Consider the following 11,707-nt stretch of genomic DNA (forward strand, 5'->3'; position numbering starts at 1 on the left):
ATTTGTGATCTTTCAAAGTGCTACCTATGTTATAACATTAAGTTATTACGTGTTCTAGAAAGCGATAGGAAGTAAATTTTCATAAATTGTCATTTGGGTATCAACTTTTATTTACGACTTTACTGTTTACATTGACCATCATGGCTGCCAAGGCTGCACTTCTTATGAGAGTTGTTTCTGCCTCAGTAGCAGTTTCAAACAGAGCTTGTCAAATCATTAGAGACGTGCTTAAGAAAGGAGAATTGGGGATTGTCGAAAAGGTAAGTATATTTATATCACTATAGAGTTATCTTGTCTAACGGGGGTATGGCATTACATGTAACTTGAAAGAAAAAGTCTTTTTAATTTTTTTATGTTCAGACTTGTTCAAAAATAAAATTAAAAGTTGAAGCACTATTAATTTATTCCTTCAAAATGCATATTTTAATTTAAATTGCAGTTAGTATCAAACTGTCATGAATAGTCAATAGACAATACATTTGTAAGACAAAATATTGTCCTATAAACATATTGTTAGTGAAGACCGTATTAATTATTACATAATTATATACCAAATATACCATGCTATTTAGTCCCCAACTACAAAAAAAAATGTCAAGAGAGGGACTAAATTTCATCTTAAATTTTGTCTAATTGCATAGGTGGGTAGAAATTAAATTTTGTCTCTTTAAAGGGAGGTAATCCAAAGTTACATTTTGTGTTAATATTGAGACAATATTTCATGGTTGGAGTCATCAACTTGCATAGTTCATGTAGATATTTAACTCAGCCAACAGAATGCACGTTGTCTATGATTTTGTTAAGACCAATTTGAGAATTTTAAATGTGAATATATTTTATATATTTATTTTTGAAATCAATTCCACTTATTTCATTCCACATTTTGATTCATTAAACAACATTTTTCTCTCTTTGACATACATCTTTAATTTTCAATAGTAAGAATAACAATATTTCAACAAAAAGTATAAAGGAGAAAAAAAAATTCTTTTAAGGTCATAAGGTGGAACTTGTGTGAACAATGTCATTAGGTGGAATTATCATGTACACTGTCATCAGATAAAGATCTAGAATAAGATGACATGCACATATCAACATAATGACTAAATGTATTTGGTATCTTACAATGTAAACAGGGAAAAAAGATAAAACTGGAATGTCAAATAGAAAATTGTAGAATTATAAGGTAGAATTCTGAATACTTAAAATGTTAACCATCATTCATAGCTATAAATGTCCTAGAAATTAAACCTTTTCTTGTTATGAAAATGACACATGTATTTTGGATAGAATTCTGATGACATATGAATATACATGTACATGTACCGTAACTGGAATTGTACAGGAAATTAAACCTTTTCATTATTTTTTAACAAAAAAACATCCATATAATTTTCCTAATTTGTCACAGGTTCAGTGTTCCATCTTAAATCTTAGAGTAGAAGCTTATATTTTAAGGTGCCAGTTGTCTGGAAGTGCACTCTAGCAGAATAACACAGATTGATAAGGCACTGTTGGACGTCAAAAATGACCTTGAATATTGCTACATTGTAGGTTTAACTGGAGGAAGTTGGTTGTATTTCAAGCACATTTAGAAATTATTGTGTTCTTGATGTTGGTTCCATTAAAAAAAAAATATCATCAAATTATAATATCATGATTCAAAGCATATCATTTTGATTTTAATCCTAACAAACTTGTACATTTGATAAGGAAAATATATGATACAGATAATAAGAAAATTTGTATTTATTAATTGTTTCAGGGTAAAAATGATTTTCAAACAGAAGCAGACAGATCTGCACAGAGATGTATCATAGCCTCACTACACAAACAGTTTCCCAAAGTCTCTATATTTGGAGAAGAGGTATGTACAATGCATCATAGCATTTACAAGACATGAAGTATATGAGATAATTAAAAGAACTTAGCCATAGGACTTTCAAGAAAAATATTAAATTTGCATATCCTACAGCTATATATTTTATGCATATAATATATTCCCATATGTGTCATTATGATAGAAATTTCCATATCTATATTAAGCTTTTTTAAACTAGAGTTAGAGTGCCTAATAAGTAGATGTTCCATTTTATGAAAAACGAGTCAATTAATTTGATTTTATGAAAATTATGAATTTTATAACACTGCACTTGCAACTTTTCACTATGAATGAGCATTAATGATGCATCCGTTGTTCAGTATTTTAAAAGGAAAAAGCCTTTTGAAATGCACTGTAAAAATCATTAATTTTCATTTTTATCAATCTGCATTTAATATGAAGATAGTCATACACTATTGTCCTTTTAAATGAACTTTAAAGTTGACAAACCTTCATCTTTGTCTTTTGGAATAGGCTGACTGTTACATGAACAATCTTGGTTTGACAAGTAGATTTTCTCCCTTTGGTCCATGTCCAAACAAACTACGTACAGATTTATCTCCCATGGTATGTTAACTGCATTTGCATTGCATGCTTTAATGTCCTTCCTGTTCACCTTATATGTGGCTAGGTTACATTTGTATATTTTTATTGATGAAGGGAAAAAAATTGTCCAATTAAACCATGATACATAATGTTGAATAGTTTATGTTAGGAAAAAATTGATGAAGGTAACAGAAACTCACAAACATGTATAGATGAATCTATAAGTAAGATTTTATCTCAGATCACCAAATCTATGTATCATCATTTAGAACAAAAAATTGAATTAACAAAATGTTAAATTTTGATAACGACACCCAAGTTTGAAATGAAAACAACGAAGTGTATGGTTTTGGTAGACTTGCTACTATAAAAGGTCAAAAACTTTAATGGTATAAGTGTGTGTAACTGACACTCTCTAAGAATGTAATTGCTCTTATTCAAACTACATAAGGTTGCACAAAACTAATGTGTCCTGATCTTTAAAACACAAACATGAGATTATAAATATTTTAAGGACAGCCAAACTTAAGAAAAAAACTTGTTACCTTTAAAAAGGGACAAAAGATACTTTCAAACTCGAGCTCATTTGATAAAAAATAAACTGACAATGCCACGGCTTTTACACCCACAAAATAAAACAAAAAACTGGTATCCCACAAATAATGATGAATCCACAGTATATAGATATTGACAAAATAAAATTTCACAAAATAGGGCACATCAAAGAATATAGCAAAATAAATATAGGGATGAACTCAGGTGTCTTCAGAAAGATAGGCTGTTCCTGCATAATGTGATCTGGTTTACAAATATTCTTTCTTTTTTCCAGTAATGAACAATTTCACCAAATATTTGTGAATCATTTTTAAGAATGTTTTTTTAATGCAAGTGAAAGGAACTGTGTAGTTTTAATCCATATTAAGATGAAGAGTTTGTTCTTTAGTTTGTCTATATAATCTCCAGTGTGTTTAAAGATTCATTAGATATGTATGACCTAATTTACAGAGTTTGTACCTTCTTTATAGATAATGTATGATACCTATTTAAGTCTATCAAAAGTCATATATATTTTGTTTGTTTCATCTTGTCAATTTTTGTTACGTTTTGTTTTGATACAAAGAATTTTGTTTTGTTTCTTTTTGTTTATCTCAATTATATATTTCATTTCATATTTTAGAACAACTACTTATTTCGTTAAAATTAAACATTACCTCCTATGTGTAATGATATCTTAACTTTTTTTTTGCACATTTTACCTGAAAAAGCACAATTTTCACATTACCTCAGGTATTACCTCTGGGGTTGGTTACAATGGTAATATCATGTGCTCAAGGGTTGAAATCATTTGTATTCATAGTATGATATTCCATGTTCCAAATGTTTGAAATAGTTTCTTATTGATTTTTAGAAGTCATTACATTTACAACCGGTATTCATAAATCATTAATTTAATTTTTGTTTTAAAGTAATAGCAGCACATATTAAGCATAGAATTTATGATTTTGCTGTATTTCATTTGAATAACTTTACATTTAAAAGTTACCACATGTTTTATATATATACAAGTTTGTTCGGATTTAGCAATTGTCTCATCATGACCTATAAACCATTGCTTTATGAATTGATTTAATATTCCTTCCAGGCATTAGATCCATCAGAAAAAATTCCAGAAGAAATGTTGGAATTGGGATTTTCAGATGAAGTTCTTGCTCATGACTGTCCTGAATATCTCAAAGATGTAAAAGATGAAGAAGTAGGTGAAAAATACATAGTTGTCTTATGTAGACTGTTTGTTCTCTCCTCATCTTTCTTTTGGGCCGTTGTAATTTCTATTTTTCTTTGACTTAAGGTGGTACCTAACACTACAGGGAGATAACTCTGTAAAATCAGCTTAACGTTTTAATTACGTTGTGTTGTGAAGGGAATAATAAGCTTCTCAATGATCAAAATTTGTGTGTGTCAAACTACTATATAACCAGTGTAATTTTTCTTACAAAACGGTTGGTTCAAAATTTTTGAAATTTTATATTTTTGTTAAAGGGTCAAAGTAAATACTTTGTCAAAATTTTATGAAAATTAAACGAGCCAAATTTGTTTTAGTGAAAATGTTGGGTACCACCTTTAGATTTCTGTTTTCTTAAAAATAACACATTAAAACACATTCACTCTTAAAACATTTTGCAAGTTTTTTGTTTATCGTAATAATATTTCATCAATTTCTCTTTAAAGCTGCACACTTTGTGTTGTAGGTTATATGATTAAATTTCATTAATGGATAAAATAATGAACCAGTATACCCTTGTGGTCACTCTAGAAGTATATTTCTCTAATTTTTGTGCTATTTTCACATTTCCTGACCGGTGTGAGAAAAATATTTCTCCTCACTAGTGAAAAATCTGTTCTCGGCAAATGATTAGTCAAAATTTGATTATGACGTCAAAATGTTTTGTTTTCTTCTCAATTTTCCTATTGTGACGTCATCAAAAAAGGAGAGCTTGGCTGAAGACGTCGCATAAAAAGAGCACAATTTTCTGATTTTTTTTTTAAAAAGAACGATAAAAAGCATTAGAGAAACAGATTCCAACACTATAACTCGTGTATTACGATATTTCTCCACTCTCGACAGTTAAATTTTATTATTTAAAGGGCTCGGCAAGCCTCGCGCTTTAAATAATAAAATTTAACTGTCTCGAGTGGAGAAATATCGTAATACACTTGTTGCAGTGTAAGAATCTATATGTAAATCCCAAGAGAGATGCATTTGACCTTAATATAAGTACACAGCAACTAACAGTCATACATTTGAAAAATTATCCTAGAAATAAAAAACTACATTGGTTTCATTGCTTTGCACAGTCACGAGTTCAAAAAATTATCCTAGATTTAGTGTGAGGTACAGTTCTTGCTTGCAACCAATAGGTTACAAAAATGAAAAATTTTGTGCATTGGTCATTATGATAGTTTTTATTTACCAAAACACCTAAAGGCATATATGGTTAGGACTTGACGGTCTCTCATTATAGTTTCAGCATTACAGAAATATTTAGTAAAATTACAGAAATCACATAAAAATCTTCTGCATCCTTGAACAAATGTCAGCTCTCAACTGATTTACAGGTTTACAGTTTTAGCTTTTTTCCGAACATACATGTATACATGTACTATAATTTTTGTATATTTTCCTTTACTTTAGATAGTTATATGGGTAGATCCTGTTGATGGAACAGCAGAGTATACACAGGGTAAGTTTTTTTAAAACTTTATTTCTTTTCTATAATTATGATCTTCATGTCTGATATTTAGTTCAACAAAAGGTACAATGGTAAATGTCCTTCAAACTTGATTCAGTTGGAGAGTAAACTGGCCTAGAGTAAGCAACAATTAACTCTTTCAACATAAACCTGATTAATTATTGCTGTACTAAATCTTGCATACAAATAAAAGAAAATGTAGAACAAGTAGGGCTTCATACATGTATATAAGTCTGAGAGACATTTTATAAAATAAGCAGCCATTAAAAATTTTAACAGATAATTCTTTGCCTCTTTGAAGTCCTTTATTTATTTTCAGTTCAGAAAAAATCTTTTTTTTTTTGCAGGCTTATTAGATCATGTGACCTGTTTAATTGGTATATCAGCTAGAGGTCATTCAGTAGCAGGCATCATTAATCAGCCATTTTATAATTATAAAGCTGGACCAGACGCAGAATTAGGCAGATGTATTTGGGGAATCATTGGTTTAGGTAAAATATGCAAACTTCTCCCTTTATTCTGAACTTGTCTAATGGCTATATGAAATTCACAGAACTTAGAAATTCACTTGACACAACAGAACTTATCAACACTTATAAAAGTGTCTTATTTCACCATTTCTAAAAGTAATGAGTCCCAGGTGACAGGCTGGGGTCTCAACTTGAAAAATTCCTACTGAGAACCCTGTGTAAAGGGGGCAACTGTGTTTTTTCTTTATTAAATATAAAGATATTTTATTTCTCACATTATAAATTTTAATGGGGAATATGATATGCATATAATTGTAAAAAAAAGATAATGTTGTCATACTTTTGATTTCTTTAATCTTTGAAAAGTTATGGAGAAATAAGATGAATCATCTTTTCTTCAACATAACCAGACCAACACATTTTCAGTTTTTCCTTTAATGTATTTGTAGGGTCTTTTGGATTCACTAGAGATGTGTTACCTAAAGATGAATTCATTGTTACAACCTCTAGATCCCATTCTGACCGACTTGTAACAGAAACAGTCGAGGCTTGTGAGCCTACAAGTGTGGTGAGGGTAGGAGGAGCTGGTCACAAAGTAAGTACAGTCATTTAATTATCTGTTGTTCACATGTGCTTTTTCCTTTACATTGTCATGTTTTTGGGACAGAACAGAATAAAAAAGAAAATAAAAAAATTCGAAGTCTGAACATCACACTGACAGCAACTCCTTTAAAGTATTCAAAAATATCACATAATAACAAAAGTTTGTAATTGAGGGAGATTTTAAGAAGAAGATTTTATATGACTGCAAAATTTTTGCTATCGTATATTGGTAATACATCGTTTTCGTCTTTAGCGTTGTCCAAAGACGGATGGTTTCCAGATAATACCTTAAGAATTAGTAAATTAAAATCAATAAAACACAATGTTTATAATCACAAATGGAAGCTTGGGATTGGTTTTGGGGGTTTTGGTTCATGAGGTTTAGGAATCAGGGGCCCAAAACAAGCATTTATCTAGTGTCAGTACAAAAAGGTGTGTATAAGTATTTCAATTATTCTGATATTGTACCACAATTTTTAATACCATAAGTAGAAGGTTGGGATATATTTTGTGGGTTATGGGGCAGTCTAGGAATAAAGGGCCAAAAACAAGCATTTTTGTAGTCTAAGGACAATAAATTGGAGTTATCTTTCTTTGTCCAGAATGGTTGTTGAATCACCTAAAACCAATGCTTTATGAAATCATTGAAAATTGGAGTTATCTTTCTTTGTCCAGAATAGTAGTTGGAATTGAAGAATTTTTTAATTTCTGTTCTCTTAACTTAAGTTTTTCTCAACTTTATTTAATGAAATGTGTATATGTTCCTGACCATATGAGTATTTGGACCATACGCGTATGGTCATGACCATATGCGTATACTCATATGGTCCGACCATACGCGTAAAATAAGTCTGGCATTTATTTTCCTAGGAAAATTTGTCCTAATATGTGTTTTTCTAGTAAAATTATGATCATGGACTTGTTTATCTAGAAAAAAATGTCTGTTACCAAATAACATTCTGGAAGCAAAAGAAAATGAACACTTTTACCTGATAAATGGATAGATACAATGCAATAGATTGACTATGAATAAATACAACTTAAAAACAAAAATCTCTACTAGAAACAATTTTACCACATCTTCTTTTTTTATATTATGATGAACACTATTGAATAATCAACACCATCTTAGTTAAGAATTGAAAGTTTTGATAATAATTTCCAATGAACAAAAAGAAAGTGGACCAAATTTCCTAGGAAAATTAGTCTTTGGAAATATTTTATTTTAAATCTAAATACATAACTCTATAACAATATTAATACAACACTTAAAAATAACAAACATTGACGTTTCTACCTAGGATTAATATGAACATGGACATGATTTCCCTGAAATATTTGTTTGGGGATTTTTATTTTTTTTTCATAATATCAATACACATTTCTAAAACAATATTAAAACAACACAAGCCATGTTTATTAACCTTTAAAAATAATTAATATGGGTGTCTTTATCTAGGAATAATAATGACATTAACATGATTTCCTAGGAAAATTAGTCTGGGGACATAACTTAAAAAAATATTAATACATAAACTCTAAAACAATATTAAAACCATTTATGTATTTTAATTATAGCATGGACATGATTTCCTAGGAAAATTTGTCTGGGAATATATTTTTTTCACATATTATAACTTAACTCTTTAACAAAATCAAAATACATGAAAGGTACTTGAAAAAGTTAGTTTGGTTTAAAATAACCTTAAATTTAAATTATAAAAAACATGGACGTTTTGCCCTACTATTAATATTAATACCATGGACATGATTTCCTAGGAAAGTTAGTCTTGTTACTTACATTTTATCAAAAATATAAAAACACAGCTCTTAAAAAAATGATTGAATAGGGAAATGAATTATATGTTTCAGATTGAAAAAAAAAGGACACAGACATTTTTACCTAGGATTATTAATGACATGGACTTAAATTCCTAGGTAAATGAGTCTGGGGACAAAAATTACTAACATCAGACTATATTTACTAGTAAAATTTGTAACATGGACATTTTATACTAGGAATATGGGTCCACCCGGACATATTTTACAAGGACAAATTTATCGCTTACAATGTCACCTACTTTAAAGAATAAAATTTCTTGTACAATATGTTCATTTAATTTTGGCATCTTTTTATAATTGTACTTACAAATAGTAAGAAATATTAACTGTGCGAAACTGTTTTTTTTAAATAATTTTTTTTCAATATACATAAAATGACATTTGAGTGACGTAACAATTAGAAGGGTCACACCTAATGAAGAGTTTAAAAGTAAACGTGTTGATTATCCCGACCATACGCGTACGGTCCGACCATACGCGTATAGTCGGACCATATGAGTATATACCCATATGGTCATGACCATACGCGTATGGTCCAGATATTCATATGGTCCGGAACATATATAATGCTTATTACCTCTAAACTCAGTTTGAGTTCAATTTTTGGCAGCTTCACTTTTACAGTTCTTTGGATATGGCCTTTTATAACGTTATGTGCTGGTGGGGGCATCATCTGTGCCCCATTAGACACATTCCCCATATATTTACTACTAATTAATATTAATTTCAACCCTGACTGTATGACATTTTATATTTTATGATGTATTTAAATGAGTAGTAATTGTTGCAAACTCCATAATTGAGATCATTGTTGGAGATGGTGAAAGGGGGAGGTTAAAACATTTGAGGGGAGGTGGGATTCAACTTTTCTCATTTCAGATTTCAGAAATTAAATCTGAATTTCGTCAAATTTTTGTTGTTGAGAGGATTAATATTCAAGGCATAGTGAATTGCTTAAAAGCAATAAAAAAAAATTAAGTTCATTAGACCACATTCATTCTGTGTCAGTTACAGTAACCTATGCTGATTCAATTATTTAATCACAACCCAAATTCAGAGCTGTATCAAGCTTGAATGTTGTATCCACTATCCATACTAGCTCCTACCATTCAGGATTTGACCTCTGCGGTCATACAAAGCTGCACCCTGCAGAGTATCTGGTTTAAGTTTATTTGTGAGTGACTTTGTGTAATGTTTCTATATATGGTCTTCAATGTTGAGGTTGTATGTATGGTTTTATGAATAAGATAAAGAATCTTATTCAATGACATTGAAATGTTGTAATCCTGAAATTCTTTATTTTCATCTACTGTGGATTCATTAATATTTGTTGGATACCATTTTTTTTGTGGATTTTGTGGGTACATGGTTACCACGAATTTATATGTTCAACTAATTGTAATTTTTTTATTGTCTTGTGTACAGACTTTTGCAAAACCACAAAATTAAATATCCATGAAAGGGTCAGTTTTCCTCATTCCACAGAAAATAGTACCCAGGAAAATAAATGAATCCACAGTATACAGAATTGATTGTTTTAAACATTATTTGATATAGTTGGTATATATGAAAATACTAATTTATTTTGAATTTCCATTGAATTTATTTACAGGTGTTATTGCTGATAGAAGGGAAAGTCCATGCATATGTTTTTGCCAGTAAAGGATGCAAGAAATGGGACACATGTGCCCCAGAGTCTGTTTTGGCAGCAGTTGGTGGACGTTTAACTGATATGCATGGTATAAAAATGTCATACGGTGCAGGAGTTCAACGCAAAAATACAGGTGGAATTCTTGCTACTTCTGTTTCAGATCATGACTATATTGTCAACAAAGTTCCCGAACATGTGAAAGAAGTTTTTGATAAAAGCGTTGAGGCCGAAGATTGGCCTGAGTTTGAATTAGCCAGAATACAGCACATGAATAATAAAGATGTTGACCAAGGTGTCAAAAGAAAGAAAACAGATACACCAGATTCTGATTCTAGCCGATCTTCAAAAAGTGACTTGTTAGCTGATGAAACTCTTGATACCAAGCTTTAGATAATTAAAATGTCTAGGTGTTTATTTTATAAATTTAGGGAAATTTAATTCATTATGTAGGATCATTTTATATATAGATTATAGTAAATGTACTAAACAGAGAATAGCTTTAGTGATGCAGTGCATCATAATCATTGTTACAATATAAGAAAATATAGACTATTTTTACTTCCATTGTTTTTGCATATTCTAATTTTATTATTGTTGTATAAATATACTATGAATGTATTGGCAAGTTATTTTTTCTTAGGTATTTGTTGTTCTGTATAAATTTTGTTTATTTATTTGTATAAGAGTTGTTAGTTTTCTAATTTTTTATTCAAATGAAGATAAATATAAAGGTAGATATCATTTTTATACGACAGCAAATTTTGAAAAAATTTCGTCGTATATTGCTATCACGTTGGCGTTGTCGTCGTCGTCGTCGGCGTCCGAATACTTTTAGTTTTCCCACTCTAACTTTAGTAAAAGTGTATAGAAATCTATGAAATTTTAACACAAGGTATATGACCATAAAAGGAAGGTTGGTATTGATTTTTGGAGTTTTGGTCCCAACATTTTAGGAAATAGGGGCCAAAAAGGGCCCAAATAAGCATTTTCTTGGTTTTCGCACTATAACTTTAGTTTAAGTTAATAGAAATCTATGAAATTTTCACACAAGGTTTATGACCACAAAAGAAAGGTTGGGATTGATTTTGGGAGTTTTAGTTTCAACAGTTTAGGAATTAGGGGCCAAAAAAGGGCTCAAATAAGCATTATTCTTGGTTTTCGCACAATAACTTTAGTTTAAGTAAATAGAAATCAATGAAATTCAAACACAATGTTTATGACCACAAAAGGAAGATTGGTATTGATTTTGGGAGTTTAGGTCCCAACAGTTTAGGAATTAGGGGCCAAAAAGGGACCCAAATAAGCATTTTTCTTGGTTTTCGCAACATAATGTTAATAGAAATCTATGAAATTTAAACACAAGGTTTATGACCATAAAAGGAAGGTTGGTATTGATTTTGGGAGTTTTGGTCCCAACAGTTTAGGAAAAAGGGGCCCAAAGGGTCCAAAATTAAACTTTGTT

The 11,707-nt window shown here is 30.1% G+C and overlaps 1 protein-coding gene across 1 annotated transcript; it reads left to right on the plus strand.

The window, feature by feature from the left end:
• The first annotated feature begins 5 nt into the window (after positions 1–5).
• On the plus strand, positions 6–11,007 carry LOC134712049 (3'(2'),5'-bisphosphate nucleotidase 1-like). The gene is made up of 7 exons (XM_063573185.1): positions 6–260; positions 1,766–1,867; positions 4,071–4,181; positions 5,622–5,670; positions 6,027–6,170; positions 6,599–6,744; positions 10,207–11,007. Exons 1-7 carry the CDS (start codon positions 141–143, stop codon positions 10,633–10,635), a joined length of 1,101 nt encoding a protein of 366 aa, XP_063429255.1. The 5' UTR covers positions 6–140; the 3' UTR covers positions 10,636–11,007.
• Positions 11,008–11,707: the final 700 nt, after the last annotated feature.

Source organism: Mytilus trossulus, chromosome 3 (genome assembly GCF_036588685.1).
Source record: "Mytilus trossulus isolate FHL-02 chromosome 3, PNRI_Mtr1.1.1.hap1, whole genome shotgun sequence".
In the NCBI taxonomy this organism is placed as follows: Eukaryota; Metazoa; Mollusca; class Bivalvia; order Mytilida; family Mytilidae; genus Mytilus; species Mytilus trossulus.

Coding starts and splice junctions, on each gene's coding strand:
- LOC134712049 (XM_063573185.1), top strand. CDS start 141: ATGGCTGCCAAGGCTGCACTTCTTATGAGAGTTGTTTCTGCCTCAGTA. Junction 4,182..5,621: donor AAGATGTAAAAGATGAAGAA/GTAGGTGAAAAA, acceptor CCTTTACTTTAG/ATAGTTATATGGGTAGATCC. Junction 5,671..6,026: donor AACAGCAGAGTATACACAGG/GTAAGTTTTTTT, acceptor TTTTTTTTGCAG/GCTTATTAGATCATGTGACC.